At 39.2% G+C, this 20,016-nt stretch overlaps 1 protein-coding gene across 6 annotated transcripts in view; it reads right to left on the bottom strand.

Annotated features, from left to right (window-relative positions):
• The window catches only part of IQCH (IQ motif containing H), a 305,076-nt gene that overhangs the window by 116,656 nt on the left and 168,404 nt on the right, over positions 1–20,016 (bottom strand). For all 6 annotated transcript variants that reach the window (XM_072614735.1, XM_072614742.1, XM_072614763.1 and 3 more), the window contains 2 exons: positions 19,686–19,861; positions 3,683–3,955 (listed from right to left, as the gene is read on the bottom strand). In XM_072614735.1, the coding sequence (XP_072470836.1) occupies positions 3,683–3,955; positions 19,686–19,861 (449 nt within the window). The remainder of the gene's footprint in view (positions 1–3,682; positions 3,956–19,685; positions 19,862–20,016) is intronic.

The following is a 20,016-nucleotide window of genomic DNA, read 5'->3' as shown; positions in this document are numbered from 1 at the left end:
TTTGGGAGCTTCGACCAACACAGAATTATTATGTGTTTGCTCCAAATTCTATTATTTGTTGCTTCTGAGAATCCTATAAATGGGTTTCTGTTGACGACTCCCCTACAGTAATGAAAAGGATCGATAGTATTGTAAAGACTGTGCCACTGGAAAGAATTATGTGCTATCTTTAAGTGAAAATTGAACAGTGCTTTAAAATAGCATCGCCATTTTTGATTATTTAACCAAAGCTGTCAATATTTCATACAGAGTCCATGCCAGAAAAAGAACTTTCAGCGTCGTTTCAAGGATCAAAAGAGGAAATGCTATGCCACTGTGTCTGTGTTATATGGCTTTTTATAAAGAAATTAGTTAATAATAAACCAAATGACTGTGCTCTTTTCAAACATCTATCATCTGTTGTTTGATTCTCTCTGCTTGAAAGATGTGATATATCTGTTTTGTTGTCCATTCATTTTCTACTTGCAAAGGGCAGAAATGGGAAAAGCATCTTCTGCACAAATCCAGCTGTTAGCAATATTTGTCAACCCACATTAAAATAGTCCCAGCTCTCCTTTGGCAGCTTCACACTTCTGATGCCCATCAGTTAAAGGCCAGTGTCATCAATTCAACACCATCTGCAGATTCAGAAAATTGGTACCCACAAATAGATTGGGTAGGTCTTTTGCTGCAGTCTGCTTTCCATTTTCAAAACCTCAACTGAGGACTTTTATCTTGGTGAGATGAATTAAGTTTACCAAAGACGGAAAATAGTATTCCATTATAATCTGAATCTTTGTTACTACAGTGCTTTAGAGATACCAGCCAAAGAGATTGTCTGGACCTTTAACATATGATCAGAATGTTCTAGAATATTTCAGAATAAAGGTTGCCAAAGATTCTCATCAAAAAAAGAAGAAGGCAGTATTCCCAAGGAGCTCGGCATGCAATTGCTGAAGATCTGAAAATTAGATAGTGGAATTTGTCCAGTGACATTTGCATCATCTGAGAGTCTGTTTGGTCTCACTTGCAAAAGGTACATCAGCCAACTCCCTACTGGGAAGCAGTTTATTTTTTATTGTGCCCTAATTCCCATAAAGGATTAATATTATTGTGTTGAGATAATCATTCCCCCAGACACTCCCAGTGGATTTTAGCTATGATGTAGATTTCTGGGATTCTTCTTTTCTTTAAGAGTGACTTTCTGCCTCAGCTCATAGAGTGCTCTCTGAATACTCAGTGAACCCAAAGGATTTTAATGATGTTTAATAAGATGGTAGATCTTATTGAGTCTGTAACAGATCTGTACACCAGCCTCTGAGAAGCACAGTTTACCATAAGGCTCAATGTTAGGCCCTAGAATCTTTGAGACACAGGGTACTAGGCTGATGAGCCCAGGAAGATGCTCCCTGAGTGAGTACAGGAGCCCAATGAGTCGCCTCATTCTACATGCTACGTTGTCCTCCCATTGGGACACCATGGCTACCTGCCATAGTGTCCCAGTGTCCAGGTAGCAACCCATACTCTGGACTCAAGTCTTTTCCTCCCAACTAAAGCTCACCTGTCTCATTCCTTCATAGCTTTGCTATGTGACTGACTGGCTAATATGATGAACGAAGATGATTTGAGAAGGCTTCAATGGCTGATAATGAATGAATGCATCCCTCTATCCACATAATATCTGCACTGTAAGAGGGTCCTTCAAGGCCCTAACAGGTAATAGTGGGTAGGTCATTTAGCCTCTTGGGCTTCAGTTTCTTTATATATATAAAAAATCAGAGGGTTAGAGTAGATAATCACTAAGATCCCTTGCAACTCTACATCCTAAGATTGAATGAATGAATGATCTCCAGGCTCTCTTCCAGTTCTAACATTCTATGATTTTACGGAAATTTCCAGCCTCAGTACATGACCAGAGTAAAGACCTGAGGTATGGTCCTGTGGTGATGGCTATAAGCTATGACCAAAAGACACAGTAACTTCACTTATGGTAAATAACAACTTTATAACAAACACACAATGAAGAGTTAACAGCTGTTTACTCTTTACCTTTCTTTTACTGTAAAGACAAGTGATAACTCTGTGGAAAAACACTAACCCCCACACACAGACCAACAGTTCTAGTGGCTAATGCTAAATTTCTCCAAATACTTTTGGTCTTCAACAGCTCAAGTTCACAAAATCACTGGCATAACTGTATGCAAGAAGTAAAACATGAGAAGCGGGAAAGCAGTTCAGGTCAAAATGAAACAAAAAATTCAGGGATTTCAGGGCTTGACTTGTCAACTTGATTCTAAGTGAATTAGCACTGCGATAGGGTAGCCAAAAGAGTTAATATGTGCTTAGTTGTTATGAACAGAAGTGTAGTGTCTATAGTGTCCATACAGTGCATGCTGCTGTACTCTGTCTTGACTAGACTAAATCTGGAGTACTGTGTTTGGGTCTAGGCTTGACATTTTAGGGGTGACCAGGAAAAGTGAGGAGACTCAAAAAGCATGCCATTCTATGATCAGATAAAGAATCGAGAAAACTAGGATGGGGGAGAGTTATCTGTCTTCAAATATCTGAATGACCATCACATGAAAGAAGAGTTAGGCTTGTTTGGCTTTGCCCTTTGAGGCAAAGGCAGGGACAACAGAAGGAAGTTAGGGGGAGGTAAATATCACCTCAATATAAAGGATAAAATTCTATCAGAGTTGTCCAAAAACGGAATGCTCTGATCCACAGAGGTAGTGAGTCTCCCATTACTGGTGCTTTTTAAGCAGGGGTTGGATGACAGACATGTCAAGGATGTTGTGCACAGGATTCACGATTTCAGAGTGAGGATTGGACTAAACAACCTCTATGGTCCCTTCCAACCCTAAAAAATCCCATGGCTCTAACTGCTGGAATAGATTTTTCCACTTAGGATTGACCTTGGATAAAACTGTGAAGTAAGCAGAGTTTATCATTGAGGGCCTTATTCATTACCCTTCCTTCACAATCCTTTCTTTCTTTGGACAGCCCTTTTTTCTCCTTGGATTTATAGTTAGAAAAGACTTTGGAGGTCATCTAGCCCAAACCCCTCAAAAACTGAGGACTAAAGTTATATAAGGATGCCTGACTTAATTTCCCAATGGTCAGGTAGCAACTCATACTCTGAACCTTGCTCAAACCATTTCCTCCCAACCAAAGTTTGCCTGTCTCATTCTCTCCAGGTCTTGTTAAGTGACTGACTAGCTAATATGATATACTAACATAAAATAAGAGGGCATCAGTGGCTGATAATGGATTAATGCGTCCCTCTTCCCAGATAACATCTACATTATAATAGGGGTCTTCATGGCCTTAACAGGTAAATAATACTACTGATGAGCCATATAACCTTGGTGACCAAGTCTCTTAAACCCTCAGTTTCTTTATGTACAAAAAAAATCAAAGGGATAGAGTAGATGATCACTAAGCTCCCTTGCAGCTCTAAACCCTATGATTTAATGAATGAATGATCCCTAAGATCCCTTCTAGTTCTAATATTCTATGATTTTATAGGACTTTCCAGCCCTACAACATGACCAGAAGACAAGATGTTTTGAAACAACAGTCATTCCAGTCACCCTAAATTAGTCTACTTTTGCGTAAAGTTGGACCTGGTTCCAGCCTGGAATGAAAAGTATCACTGTTGTGAAAAGGGCCTACAAACCCATCCCTTCCCTTTGCTGCTTACCTGTTGGAAATTATAGACATCATAAACCCCAGGAGGGACCGGTACACAGGCACTGGCAAAGATGCGTTTACTTCCAGACTTGGTACTATAGAGCTGAGCCACTTCAGGCTCTGAGCCTAGAATAGGCACGTTTAACATGTCGGCCACAGCTAAATCATCTTTGTGGATGAGCCCGCCAACAATGTATGCTTCCTTTCCTTGGATGAGGTTTTTTATTCTTTTGATTGTCTGGGGACTGTACTTGAGATGAGTGGCCAGGCACATACGATGTCCCTGTGGAAAGATAACATCGTTCTTGTTAAAAGGTGTTCTTTCCCATTCCATGCCCCTAATTTATAATGTTGCACACAATAAAAACATTATTAATAGCAGGCTGGGTTATGACCTATCCTGTAGTTTAGCAGTTTAAATTGATAAAAGCTGTTGGGGCGAGGCTCCATAATCGTTCACATCTTTAGTGTGCTGGGAATGGGCTCGCTGGGGATAGAACTAATTACTACACATCTGTATTTATTTGATCCACGTGGAATTATCCTTCTGTCAGTCGGAGAGGAGGCTGGTGGCCTTTGGATAACTGATTCATCTCAGGAACACCGCTGGTGTGGTTTAACACTAAAGTGCCTGGAAAATCAATACAGAAAATGAAGAAAAAAGCCCAGCAAGAGAGAACGTACCCCACCAGACTGTGTACAAAACACAGCGCCCTTTAGATGGTCTTTCAAAAACAAGGCACTTGGAGCATTCTCTTCCCCCCATCCACTAGAGAGCCCACTGCATGGTGTGTGTGTGCTTCTTTGCTGCAGTTATCATGGATCAAGTCCATTTCTCTGCAGACGATTTGAGGAGGGAAACCAACCTGAATTTTCCAAAAGGCTTCAAAATTCATTTTCAAACGGACAACTCCTTTTCTATTTGTTTTTGACAATGAGACGTATGAATTTAGTGATTCCTATGACTGCCTCATCTCATAAAATCCCAGGTAACTATATTTCATACCCCCTATAGCAGGGTTCTTAACTGGTGTCCATGGGTACCTCTTTAGCGGGCCATGTATAGATTTCAGGGGGTCTATGAACTTAGATGAAAAAACTGACAACTTCATTTCCACCCCCATGCCCCAATAATTCCTAACGGAAATTTGGCATTTCCTTCAGTTATTTTTTTTTTTTTTAAATTTTTTATTTTTTTAATGTTTAACAATCACTGCCATACAATTGCGATTTTATCCCTCCCCACCCACCCCCCACTACCTCCCTCCCTCCCCACGACTGCATACAATTCTGTATAGATTCTACATATACTTTCCTATTGAGTATATTTTCACTATAGTCATGCTATGTAGTCAGACTAAGATAAATGAAAGAATCCGTATAACAAATCAGAACATGATACACAAACACATACACATACACAAACATGATCTGCTACATTATGTGAGTGACTTCCATATTTCTCTCTCTGAGTGTGGAAGGCATTTTGCCTTGAGGTCCACCATTGGGATTTTTTTTTTTTTTTCAGAAGTTCTTGTGTTATTACAAAAATCTAAGTCTACCAGAAAAAGCTCTCACACACTGTGGTTGTTGCTGTGCATAAAGTTCTCCTGGTTCTGCTCCTTTCACTCAGCATCAGGTCATATAAGTCCTTCCAGGCCTCTCTGAAGTCTTCTTGTTCATCATTTCTTATGGCACAATAGTACTCCATTACATTCATATACCATAATTTATTCAGCCATTCCCCAATTGATGGACATCCCCTTGACTTCCAGTTTTTGGCAACTACATAGAGTGCTGCTATAAATATTTTTGTACATGTGGGACCCTTTCCCATTTTTATGATCTCTTGGGGATATAGTCCTAGTAGCGATATTGCTGGGTCAAAGGGTATGCACATTTTTGTAGCCCTTTGGGCATAGTTCCAAATTGCTCTCCAGAATGGTTGGATGCACTCACAGCTCCACCAACAATGAATTAGTGTTCCAACTCTCCCACATCCTCTCCAGCATTTATCATTTTCTTGTTCTGTCATGTTTGCCAATCTTATAGGTGTGATGTGGTACCTCAGAGTTGTTTTGATTTGCATCTCTCTAACCAATAGTGATTTAGAGCATTTTTTCATATGATTATAGATAGCTTTAATTTCTTCCTCTGAAAATTGCCTGTTCATATCCTTTGACCATTTATCAATTGGGGAATGACTTGTATGATTATACATTTGGGTCAGTTCTCTATATATTCTAGAAATGAGGCCTTTATCCCCGAGCTTAGCTGTAAAAATTTTTTCCCAATTTACTACATCCCTCCGGATTTTGGTTGCATTGGGTTTGGTTGTGCAAAAACTTCTCAGTTTAATGTAATCAAAGTTATCCATTTTGCATTTCATAATGCATTCTATCTCTCCTTTAGTAAAGAATTCTTCCCTTCTCCATAGATCTGATAAATACACTATTCCTTGCTTCTCCAGTTTATTCATGGTATCAATCTTTATACCTAAATCATGTACCCATTTGGACTTTATTCTTGTGTACGGTGTCAGGTATGGGTCTATGCCTAATTTCCGCCACACTGTTATCCAGTTTTCCCAGCAATTTTTGTCAAACAATGAGTTCTTATCCCAGAAGCTGGGGTCCTTGGGTTTATCAAACAGAAGGTTGCTATATTCCTTGCCTACTGCATCTTGAGTGCCAAGTCTATTCCACTTGTCTACCTCTCTGTTTCTTAGCCAATACCAAGTGGTTTTGATAATTGCTGCTTTATAGTACAGTTTAAGGTCTGGTAGCGCTAGGCCACCTTCCCAAGCATTTCTTTTCATTAGTCCCTTTGATATTCTGGACCTTTTGTTTTTCCAAATGAATTTTGATATTATTTTATCCAGCTCTAGAAAGTAATTGTCTGATAGTTTAATTGGTATGGCACTAAATAAGTATATTAATTTGGGTAGAATTGTCATTTTTATTATATTAGCACGGCCTACCCATGAGCAACTAATGTTTTTCCACTTACTTAAATCTGACTTTATTTGTGCAAAAAGTGTCTTGTAATTGTGTTCATATAGTCCCTGGGTTTGTTTTGGCAGGTAGACTCCTAAGTATTTTATACTGTCTACCCTAACTTTAAATGGGATTTCTCTTTCTATCTCTTGCTGTTGAACTTTGTTGCTAATATATAGGAATGCAGAGGATTTGTGTGGGTTTATTTTGTACCCTGCAACTTTGCCAAAGTTGTTTATTAATTCAAGTAATTTTTTACTTGAATCTCTGGGATTCTCTAGGTAAATCATCATATCATCTGCAAAGAGTGATAACTTAGTTTCTTCTTTGGCTATTCTAATTCCTTGAATATCTTTATCTTGTCTAATTGCTACAGCTAACATTTCTAGTACCATATTGAATAATAGTGGTGATAATGGACAACCTTGTTTCACCCCTGATCTTATTGGGAATGCATCTAGCTTATCCCCATTGCATATAATGCTTGCTGAAGGTTTTAGATAGATACTGCTTATTATTTTATGGAAAGTTCCCTTTATTCCTACGTTCTCCAATGTTTTTAGTAGGAATGGATGTTGTATTTTGTCAAAAGCTTTTTCTGCATCTATTGAGATAATCATGTGGTTTTTGTTAGCTTTGTTGTTGATGTGATCGATAATGCTAATAGTTTTCCTAATATTGAACCAGCCCTGTAGTCCTGGTATGAATCCTACCTGATCATAATGTATTAATCTCGTGATAAGATGCTGTATTCGTTTTGCTAAAATCTTATTTAAGATTTTTGCATCTATATTCATTAGGGAAATTGGTCTATAATTTTCTTTCTCTGTTTTGTCTCTTCCTGGTTTGGGTATCAAAACCATATTTGTATCATAGAAAGAATTTGGGAGGACTCCTTCTTCCCCAATTTTCAAGAATAGTGTATGTAGTATTGGAATTAACGGTTCTTTAAATGTTTGATAGAATTCACTTGTGAATCCATCTGGCCCTGGAGATTTTTTCCTAGGGAGTTCATTGATGGCTTGTTCAATTTCTTTTTCTGAGATGGGGTTGTTTAAGTATTCAACTTCCTCTTCTGTTAATCTGGGCAATTTGTATTTTTTAAAATATTCATCCATCTCGTTTAGATTGTCGAATTTGTGGGCATAAAGTTGGGCAAAGTAGTTTCTAATTATTGTTTTAATTTCCTCCTCATTGGAGGTGAGTTCACCCCTTTCATTTTTAATGTTAGTAATTTGGTTTTCTTCTTTCTTTTTTTTGATCAGATTAACCAAAGGTTTATCAATTTTATTAGTTTTTTCATAAAACCAACTATTGGTTTTATTTATTAATTCAATAGTTTTCTTTATTTCAATTTTATTAATCTCTCCTTTGGTTTTCAGTATTTCTAATTTGGTATTTACTTGGGGATTTTCAATTTGTTCTTTTTCTAGCTTTTTCAACTGCAAGCCTAAGTCATTGATCTCCTCTTTCTCTATTTTATTTATGTAAGCATTCAAAGATATAAAACTTCCCCTAATAACTGCTTTTGCAGTGTCCCATAAGTTTTGGTACGTTGTCTCACTATTGTCATTCTCTTGAATGAAGTTGTTGATTGTTTCTATGATTTCTTCTTTAACCCAATCCTTCTTTAGAATTAGATTATTTAGTTTCCAATTGATTTTTGGTTTCTCTTTCCATGGCCTTTTATTACATGTAATTTTTAATGCATTATGATCTGAAAAGGATGCATTGATTATCTCTACCTTTCTGCACTGGATTGTGAGATTTTTATGTCCTAGTACATGGTCAATTTTTGTAAATGTTCCATGTACCGCTGAGAAAAAGGTATATTCCTTTCTATTCCCATTTAATTTTCTCCAAAGATCTATCATATCTACCTTATCCAGAGTTTTATTTACCTCCTTAACCTCTTTCTTGTTTATTTTAAGGTTGGATTTATCTAGTTCAGAGAGGGGGAGGTTGAGGTCCCCCACTAGTATAGTTTTGCTATCAATTTCTTCCTTCAACTCCCCCAACCTCTCCTCTAAGAATCTGGATGCTATACCACTTGGAGCATACATGTTTAGTAATGATATTGCTTCATTGTCTATGGTGCCTTTTAGCAGGATATAGTTTCCATCCTTATCCCTTTTGATTAGATCTATTTCTGCTTTCGCTTTGTCTGAGATTAGGATTGCTACTCCTGCCTTTCTTACATGAGCTGAAGCACAATATATTCTGCTCCATCCTTTGACCTTTATCCTATGTGTATCCCCCCGTTTCAAATGTGTTTCTTGTAAGCAGCATATTGTTGGATTATGGCTTTTAATCCATTCTGCTATCCGTCTCCGTTTTATGGGAGAGTTCATCCCATTCACATTCACAGTTATGATTACAATCTGTGTATTTCCCTCCACCCTCTTTCCCACCATTTGTGCTTTTAACTCTCCCGTCTCCCTTCCCCTCCTCAATAGTATTCACTTTTCTCCCCCTCCTCCTGCAGCCTTCCCCTCCTTCTTTTAGCCCGCCTCCCTTTTACTCCCCTTTACTCTTATTGCTTCTTTCCTCCCTTTTAGCCACCCTCCCCTTTCTTCCCCCTTCCCCTCCTACTACCTATAGAGCTAGTTAGGCTTATCTACTTAAGATTATTGTTCCCTCCTTTGAACAAATCAGATAAGAGTACCTGTCAAACAATGCTCATCTCCCTCCCCTCCTTCCCTCTACTATAGTTTTGTACTTCTTCCTGTGATATAATTTGCCATTTTCTGCTTCCCCCTTTCCACACCTCCTATTACATTCCCTTCTCATACTTAAATCATATTTTTGCCATGACATCATTTACTTTATGCCCGTTCCCTCTACATATATCCCTTTTATCATAATAGCTGCACAGTTCTCAAGATTAACAGGTATCATCTTCCCTTACAGGGAGGTAAACAGATTGCCCTAATTGAGTTGCAAGTTTTTGTTTTTGTTTTTTCCCCTCTGTTTACCTTTTTATGATTCTCTGGAGACCTGCATTTGAAGATCAAATTGTCTATTGAGTTCTGGTGTTTTGGTCAGGAAGCTCTGGAAATCCTTTATTTCGTTGAATGACTTTCTCCTTGCCTGAAATGTTATGCTGAACTTTGCTGGGTAGTTGATCCTCGGTTGGAGTCCCAACTCCTTTGCCTTACGGAATATTGGGTTCCAATTCTTTCGATCTTTTAATGTAGAAGCTGCAAGGTCCTGTGTGATCCTGACTGTGTGACCTTGATATTTAAATTGTTTCTTTCTGGCTGCTTGTAGTATTTTCTCCTTCACTTGATAGCTCTGGAATTTGGCAACTATATTTCTTGGGGTTTTGAGTTTGGGATCCCTTTCCGGTGGGGAACGGTGGATTCTTTCGATGACTATTTTGCCCTCTGAGTCTAGTACTTCTGGGCAGTTTTCCTTGATGATTTCCTGGAAGATATTGTCCAGACTCTTTTCTTCATCATGGGTTTCTGGCAGGCCAATAATTCTTAGATTTTCTCTCCTGGATCTATTTTCCAGGTCAGTTGTTTTTCCAATTAAATATTTTAGATTTTCTTCTATCTTTTCGTTCTTTAGATTTTGTTTGACTGATTCTTGTTGCCTCATTGAGTCATTAGTTTCTACTTGCCCAATTCTAATCTTGATCGTATTGTTTTCTTCAGTTAGCTTTCGCATCTCCTTTTCCATCTGGCCAATTTTTCCCTTTAAGGAGCTATTTTCTCCATTTAATTTTTGTACTTCTTTTTCCATTCGACCAATTTTCCCAGTTAGGTTTTGGGTTTCCTTTTCCATCTGATCAATTTTCCCTATTAGGTTTTGAGTTTCCTTTTCCGTTTGATTAACTCTTCCTTTTAGGGAATTATTCTCTCCAGTTAATTTTTGAACTTCCTTTTCCATTTCTTCAATTTTCTTTTTCAGATTGATGTTCTCATCAGTGAATTCTTTTTTTATGGTTTTAAAATCATTGGCCAGTTTTTCTTTTATATCCTTCTTCAGACGTTCCAGGTAATCTAGTTGTGCTTGCGAGAAATTCATAGTCCCATCTGAGGTTTCAGATGGAAGTACAGTCTCAGCTCTGACCTCTTTGGTGTTTGTGTTTTGGTCCTTATCCCCATAGAAAGATTCTATGGTTTTTTCACTTTTCGTCTGCTTTTTCCGATTCATGATGTTGGCTGAGTGTTGTAGCTTTTGGTTCTTTCAGTCAGAAGATACAGATCTTTTAAGTTGAGTTGATGTTTGTCTAGGCTAAAAGCAGGCTTTTTTTTTTTGTTTGTTTGTTTCCCAGATCAACCCTGGGTTTAGCTTGATAGGTGTGTGGGAGGTGTGGTCTGGTCTCAGGATATCTCCTCAGCTGGCCTGAGGCAAAGGCAAGGTCCGGGGATGCTGATCCCAGCTTCCCTATTGTCTTCCCTTTCCCCTGGAGGGCTGGGGTACGCCTAGAGGCTAATGCGTGTTCCCGCCCCTCCTGGGGCTCGTTTCCCGGGCTGAGGCTTGCTTGGGTCTCAGTGCGAATTTTTCTCTGCCCTGGGTCGTCTGTCCCTCCAGATAGCCTCCACCACGGTAGGAAGAATCCCCCTTTGCCACCTCTCCAGCCTCTGGTGTTATGAGACTATTTGCCCCCTTCTGCTGTTCCTGCTGATCCAGGATTAATCTGGGGAAGAATTTTATGGTTCCCTCAGGGTCATCAGGGGGGAGGAGAGAGCACTTACTGATCACTCTGCCATCCCAGTTCCTGGAAGTTCAAGTAGTGACCCACCGAAGTCCGTCTTCAGGCTGAAGATTTCAAGGACTGCTGCGCTGATGTCTGGCACTCAGCGGCTCTCACCGGCTCGGCATGGCTTATCTCCTGCTCCGCTGGTCTTGCCCGCCACTCTCGGGCTCCTCTGGTCCCCTCCGCCCTGCCATGCCGACCGCGCTGCGCTGTGCGCCGGGGTCTTACCCCCGCGGAACAGATCCCTCCCGTGGACCTTCCAGTCCAGCCTGGGCTCCGAATCTGTGAAAGTCCGTCTCCCACTGGATTCTACACCTCCAAAGCCTGGTCAGACTCTCCCCCCAGATATATCCAGAGGAGTTTCTCCAGGAGCTTAGGTGAGTCGTTGCTTTCACTCCGCCATCTTGGCTCCGCCCCCTCCTTCAGTTATTTAAAAACGTTATTCTGAGCAGAGGCCCAAAGCCTTCTCTAGAGAGTCCCTGAATATCTTCCTAGTGGGTGAGAGAAGGGAATGAGCATTTATATCATGCCTACTGTTTGCTAGGCACTGTGCTAAGTGCTTTATAGACATTATCTTACTTGATCCTCACAAGAACCCTGGGAGGCAGATGCTATTACCTCCATTTTAGAGTTGTGGAAATTGAGGCAAACAGAGGTTAAGTGAATTGCCCAAGGGTCATACTGCTAGGAAGTATATAAGGTTAGATCTGAACTCGGGTCCAGGACCAGACATGACTTGGACCTTGTACCTGCCTCATTAGAAAAAAGTAATGTCATTTTGGGGTCACCAACTATGTATCATTTTTAATGTTCTGAAAAGTACCTTGATAATTTATTTTTAATCTGCCTTACTGAAAATTAATTAAGCTGCTATTTTATTTTATTTTTTAAATATTTATTTATTTAACTTTTAACATTCATTTTCACAAAATTTTGGGTTTCAAATATTCTCCCCTTTTGTCCCCTCCCCCACCCCAAAACACCGAGCTCTAATGGCCCCTATCACCAATCTGCCCTCTCTTCTATCATCCCTCTCTGCCCTTGTCTCCATCTTCTCTTTTGTCCTGTAGGGCAAGATAACTTTCTATACCCCGTTACCTGTATTTCTTATTCCCTAGTTGCAAGAACAATACTCAACAGTTGTTCCTAAAACTTTGAGTTCCAACTTTTCTTCATCCCTCCCTCCCCACCCATTCCCTTGGGGAAAGCAAGCAATTCAATATAGGCCATATCTGTGTAGTTCTGCAAATGACTTCCATAATAGTCGTGTTGTATCAGACTAACTATATTTCAAGCTGCTATTTTAAATGTCATATGAATAACATAATACATAGAATCCATGGAATCTTGGAATAATACAAATACTACAATATATAGAATCATGGAATCCAAAAGTTAGAATGGGTCTCATAGGATCTCCATGGGGACAGCAGCATGATGTGTAGATGGATTCAGAATCTGAGGACCTGGCTTTGAATCCTCTCTCTTCCACCTAACCACCTGTGTGACCTTGGGCAAGTAATTTAACTTCTTAGAACCTCACTTTCCTCATATTTAGATGAGGGAGTTAGACTAGATGACCTCTTAAATCACTTCTAGTTGAGTTGATGGATGACTCCAATAGTTTATCTTTCAATCATCGTGTTGAGACATTTGTCCATTCCATTTTTAAGTCATTCCTAGGAAACATATCAGTAAGCATCTATAATAGATAAGGAACTGTGCTAGGCTTTGGAGATAATAAGGACAAAGCAAAAAAAAAAAAAGTCCTTTTCATAGTTCTGTAAAGGACCTTGGAGATCATCTGTTCTGGACTACTAATTATACAAATGAGAAACTTTAGGCCTGGAGTGGTAGAAGAACTTGTTCAAGTTCATAAAGCCAGGCCAGGACGGAGTCAAGACTAGAACCTTGTTCTCCTGACCACCAATGGGGTTTTCTCATTCCATTATCCCATCCTATCTCCTTGAGAAAGAAAATGTGAAGGAATGGAGAGTAATGCTATAGGGGGATCACCATCTATATACCATTCTGTAAAATGGGAATAGTAGCAGAATCTTTCTTCTAAGATAGCTATGAGGATATTGTTCAGTTTTTTCAGTAATGTCTGACTCTTTGTGACCCCATTTGGATTTTTCTTGGCAAAGATATTGGTGTGGTTTTCTATTTCTTTCTCCAACTCATTTTACATTTGAGGAAACTGAGGCAAATAGGGTTAAGTGACTTGCCTAGGGTCACACAGCTAATAAGCGTTTGAGGCTGAACCCAGGTCTTCCTGACTCCAGGTCTGGTGGTCTATCCACTCTGTCACCTAGCTGCCTATTATAAGTATAACAAGAAATAATATTTGTAAAGGGCTTCGAAATCCTTAAGGTACTATGTAAATGCTAAGTTTAAAAACATGTATATTCAAGAAAGCAGTCTTAGGAAACCCTATTGGTTTCCTAATGTTATTTTTTTCTTTGTTTTATTTCTTCAATAGTGGGGACAGGGAGGAGGAAGGGGTAAGAGAGAGAGAAAACTATTTTCTGTTAGTTGAAAATAAAATTTAATTTAAAAAATGAAATCTCATTGTTTCATTTGATGATGTCTGTAATGAACAAAATGCTACTTCTGGATAATTTTGGATTTTTTAATCTGACTATATTTTAAACCTTCCTGTTTTATGGGTTGCTTTCCCTACTTTACAATCTATCCCAGTAAGACAGAGCAGAAGAATCCAAGACTCCTGGAGACCCATGGTTTGTAGACTTGGCCCACAGAAATATTCCAAATGTAGCAGTTTACCAGTAATGTCTTAGCCTTTAAAATCATCATTCTTCCCATTTTATCAATAGAGAAATTGAAAGTCTAGAGCAATGATCTCAAACTCAAATAGAAACAGGGCCACCCAAACTATACATAAGGGTCCCTGCCAGCCACACATTAATTTAGAAAAATACACATTAATATTATCTATGTTTTATTGTATTTTTATTAATTTTTGTTAAATATTTTGCAATTACATTTAATTTGTTTTGGGCAGCCCTTGGGAGTTTGGTGGGCCGCATATGGTCCATGGGCATATGACACTTCTGGTCTAAAGTGTTTGAGGGAGGTGATCCAATAACTGGAAAAAGTAGAACAAAATGCATTGTGTAATTGTTTCCCTTTAAAGCTCTGTGTTTTCTGCATCCTGAACTACCTTTCTGGATGGAAATCATCTCTTTTTTTTGTGGATCTCCTGAGCACATTGTCTTTCTCCTGTGGTTCTTTATACACTCTAGCTGCAATTATATTTATTTATAGACATAACATATTTTATCACTAGATAATAAGTTATTTAAGTGTAGGAATCTTACGTATTTATCTAACTACCTATCTTTCAATGGGGTAGGTAGATGGTGCAATGGACAGAATACTGAGTCTAGAATCAGGAAGATTTATTTTCCTGAGTTCAAATCTAGCCTCAGATACTTGCTAGCTGTGGGACCCTGCATAAGTCACTTAACCCTGTTTACCTCATCTGTAAAATGAACTGGAGGAAGAAATGGCAAACCCCTCCAGTGACTCTGTCAAGAAAACCCCAAATGGGGTCATAAAGAATTGGAAATGACTGAAAAAGGGTAGAACAAACAAACCCAAATCCCATATACCTGATATATGATGACATGACTTGCACTTGACTTTGTTTTGAGTGAGGGAGGGCTGTGCAAGGTCACCAGCCTCACTTTCTCCTCCTGAGCCATCTGAGTCCAGTGACCAGGAGATGGCCCAGGATGCCCCTTTAGGGCATGGCTTATTTAGGTACTCACTTAGGGTGAGGTAAGGCCCATCCAGCGAATACCTAGCACAGTGCTAAGTCAGTATTCAATAAATGTTTATTGGATGAATGAAAAAAGAGTAGAGTTTATAGACCCTATTCCTAAGCCTCTGTCAGGAAAATAACTGGGAAACAGAAGAATGCAGGTTATTACCAAAAGGTCTTGTCTGGAAATTTAGAGAAAATTTGTGTCTCAGACCTATCCAATGGACCAACATGGAACACTAGAATCCTAAAATACCTTTAATTAATTGCATCAGCATTAGAGTGACATACAAAATGTTCATCACTAATTTTTTTTCACAAGTCAGGTATTATATAATAACCTACTTATTACTTCCTTAAAACATTAATGGCTCAAAAATATTGACATGTACATCTTGCCATTACAGATTCAAGTGTTGTGCTGCCACTTGGGCAGGCTTAGAAACATATTTTGGCATTTTTTCCACTTCAACGGTTTATCTTTTTTTTTTTAAATCGTATTTTATTTTGCCATTTTTTTTAAAAAGAGCTTTCTCAAGCTATTGAAAATCTGCACTGTCACTATTGCACGTCTCTATTTAGAAGATTAAAAACAATAACTAAACAAAAACAGTGATGAACTTTTTTTTTTTAAAGTCAATTGCATGTAAATAGATTACTTGCTCAAATAATCTAAATTAGAAAGGGAACAGGAAAAAAGGCTGCAAGTGTGATGTCTTCGGTAATGAGGAGCCTTGATCTACAGATACAAGTTAGCATCTTCTCTGTAACTTCACTTGACAGCTACCCAGAGCCCTAGGAGGTTGAGTAACCTGCCCAGGGTTATATAACCAGTATGTTTCAGAGCAGGGTCTGAATTCAGGTGTTCTTGACTTCTCTTCCTACGATGCCATGCCACGAATCATCAGGTATTTATAACAAAAGATGCAGATACAAAATACAAGTACAATAGAAATACAATTCAGTTGCACCAGTGAGGACCACCAAGGTACATCAACGTGTCCATTCTTCAAGCCCACTAGCTGTGCACAGGTGAAAAAATAAGGCTTATAGAATAAAATTCCTTAGGCAGAACATAGAATCCACCAAATTTGGAGCTAAAAGGGACTTTTTGAAATTGCCTACAATAATCATTTACAGATGAAGAATGAGGTTCCTTTCAGTGAAGTGACTAAACCATGGAAACAATGAATTAGTGGCAGAACTCAAGCTGGAACCTAGGTTCTATTATGTGCTAGGCACTCTGCTGGGAATGGAAAGATAAAACAAAACAGTTCCTACCCTCAGTGAGCTTCCATTCTATCAGGAGGAATAATATATACCCATTCAGGTCAATACAAAATATACACAGAAAGATTTTTCAGAGAGGGCATTTGTCAAAAATTCAATGTAGTTTGTTCAATAATAATCATTCTAGAGGAAGGGTAGGGAAGACTGGGAGACATATACTGGAGAGATATGGATGTGTATGAGGGGTTAGGGAGTGGGGTTCAGCAAGGGAAGCTTTTGCCTATGTAGCCTACAACTCAGAATCCCAGGGATTCTAAATGTAGCCTCGGGGCAGTATATTATCCTTTCACATGTAGCAAGGGAAATTATGGTTAAATGGTTAAATTACCAGTCCCTGAGAAAGAGAGGAAGGAGGTAAAGATGGGTGTGGGAAGAGTCTTCTGATTCTTGGCCAATGTTTTTTTCTTCCATGACACTTTACTCTATGTTTACAATTGGGGGAAAGGTTCATAAAGCCACTAAACCTATGGTTTAATTGACATAAGGAACTGTTACTATGGAAACATCTTCTATCAATATAAAATGGAAATTCATCTGCAATTTATTGTCTTCTAAGGCAGTTTCCTGGGGCCACTGAGGAAACAGGTGACTTTGCCTTACTCTCATGGTTAGTATGCTCAGAGGTAGGCTTTGAGCCTACATCATTGAACTCTAAATCTAACTCTCTATTGTACTTCCATGGGTAGGTACTCCAGCCCTGGTTTCTCTCAGGAGTCTTCATTCCAACACCATGTTTCACCATAGCATGCCACAGACCTCCATTATTGCCTAGAACCCTGCACAGAACCTTGATGCTACCAGCAAAGGAGCTGATCCAATACTCCCTCCTTCCTTTTCCATTAGTTTTCCATTGTCATCAAATGGTCAAGATGGTGGGCACCACCACTCACATCAAGGCTTCTGCCATAACATCTATTCATCCCCTAACAGTTCCCTTTTCCCCAGTAGAATATAAGCTTCTTGAGGGCAGGACCTTTATAATTTTCAATCATTGTATCTTTCAGCACTCACGTAGTACCTGGAACATAGGAGGTGCTCAATAAATATTTGTTGTACTTATTAAATGGAATTAATTGAACTATTAGAAATAGGCATTGAAGCATTGACGAGTATAACTCTCTCCCTAACTCAGAACTCAGGTAATTCCCAAATTCCTACCATAACTAAACATTTGGAAAACTAGATTTAGAGAGCATAAGGTAACTAGCAATGACTGAGAGGGCCCCAGGAATACAAGGAAGGGCTGGTCACATCCTTGACTTTGTTGTTGCCTTCTCCCCTTCCCTACCACTCTTGTCTCCTGCCCAGATCAATACAGAGAATTCTGCGTGGTATTAAGTATCTGTCATCCATAGGGGCCTGATTCTGAAAGGTACATCCATCTTGGTAGAATGCTAATAAAGTCTACTGATCACATCCCACTCAGTCCCTTCCCCAGTCCCACAATCCTGCCTTTCTGATGAAGTCCTAAAGGAGGGATGATATATCTGAAAAAGAAATGGATTTATTTTATTCTGAAGTATTTGGTGATTCCTCTATAGTATGTGGGAAAAAAAATGATTCCACTAGCGGACAGTGTCAGCTTTGGTGGATTGGACTTGCAGAAGCAAGTGACTTTATGGGGAAGAGAACTACCACTAGGAAAGAAATTCAAGGTTTTTAAAGAAAAAAAGAGCTATAAAAAAATTTACCCAATTTCATCTGAAGACCTAGACCCAAGTCCCAGCTCAAACACTTAGTGGCAGTGTGTCTCTGAAAAACCCAGTTCATCTCTCTGAGCCTCAGTTTCTTTATGTGTAAAGTGGAAATAATAATGCTTACACTGCCCTACCTCACAAGGTTATTGCATAGAAAAGCTTTTGTAAACATTAAGGCATGTTAGACCCATAAGCTAAGATCATCATTATTCCTTTTACTTGGAGAATTTGTTGGAGGAATATTGGGAAAATAAAATCTAGAGAACTTTTCTGAACTCTTAGAGCACTCAGAACTGCTCGTCCTCATGCCACATAGGTGGCAGAGTGCGTGGAGTGCGAGATCCGGAGTCAGGAACATGTGAGCTCAAAAAAAAAGACTTCGAACCCTGTGTGGGCCTGGGAAAGTCATTTAATCACTCTCTGCCACAGTTTTTTCATCCGTGAAAAGGGGATAATAAACAGCACCTACCTCATAGGATTGTTTCGAGGATCAAATGAAATAACCTTTGTAAAGTACTTTGTAAACTTTAAAGTGCTATATAATTGCTAGGTATCACCACCACCACCACCACCACCATCACCACCATCATCACCATCATCATCATCATCATCATCATCATCATCATCATCATCACCATCATCATCCTCTTCATCATCATAGCTCCTGCCTGCTTTTCAGAGGATCCTGTTCAGAATCACTCTAAATCGATCCAATGTCAGATTTAAAACAACTTTCCGGCAACCATAAATTACAGAAAAATCTCAGTATTCACTTTGGCAGGCACATAGGTGGTAGAGCAGATAAAGTGCCAGGTCTGGAGTCAGAAAGATCCATCACCTTGAGTTCAAATCTGGCCTCAGACACTTACGGGTCATGTGACCATGGCAGATCACTTAGCCCTGCTTACCTCAGTTTTCTCATCTGCAAATTTTACTGGAGGAGGAAACAGTAAACCACTCCAGCATCCTTGCCAAGAAAACCCCAAATGATGTCATGAAGTCAGCTATGATTGAAATGATTGAACAGCAACAAAATATTTATCGTTCTAAATAAGAATATGACTTGTCAGGCTAAAATCCTACTGAAAACGTTCACCCCTGGTGGACTGGGAGCTAGGACCCTGGGCTTTTAGACCAAATGGCACCATTTGGAATCGACTTATGCTTTAGTTTCACCATCTGTAAAATGAGGGAAGAGGATGAAGTTCTTGCTAACTCTAAATTGTCAATGATTTTAAGTGGCTCTGTTTTTGACCGATACTCTTACCTTGTTCTTATAAATCTATCTGTTTGACAGTCCGGTTGTCAGAAGTGGGCAATGGCCTACAGAGAGGCTGGGCTGGGCTACTTTGGCTAAGTCTATAAAGCTAAACTGGGATATTTATTTCCCAGACACTAACTAGCAGTCTAATCAGTAAAGCTGTTAAACTTGCAATCATATTTCACTGATGTGTACCCAAGCGTTACAAGTTATAAAATTTCCAATTTAATTTTACTGCATCCCTGAAGCTGTAGTCATTAGAAGACAAACTCACAGGGAAGAAGTTTATAGCTTCAGGGGAGAGGATTCTGAACCTGTCCTTCAGGTCGCACATGTCCTCAGGGTCTCCAGTTATGACAGCTGACTGTAGGGCCAGGAACTTATTATAATACCCCACTAACTCGTCAGGCAGCTGAAGGGGGGAGATGTAGATGACTTCCACGTTGGCATCTAAAAAGAACGGGCATAGTGTTAATTATTGGGAAAAAAAGGTTAACGATGTTTTGAACCCTGGCATCTGATTATCTCAAAGTAGTTTAAAATAAAAAACACTTTTGAAAGCTATGCAGAAGTTAATTTAGATTGGTTTCCCTCAACTCTTACCA

The sequence above is a fragment of the Notamacropus eugenii genome, chromosome 1, assembly GCF_028372415.1.
Source record: "Notamacropus eugenii isolate mMacEug1 chromosome 1, mMacEug1.pri_v2, whole genome shotgun sequence".
Classification (NCBI taxonomy): Eukaryota; Metazoa; Chordata; class Mammalia; order Diprotodontia; family Macropodidae; genus Notamacropus; species Notamacropus eugenii.
The sequence above is the reverse complement of the archived record's forward strand: the minus strand, read 5'-3'. Positions and strand labels throughout refer to the sequence as shown.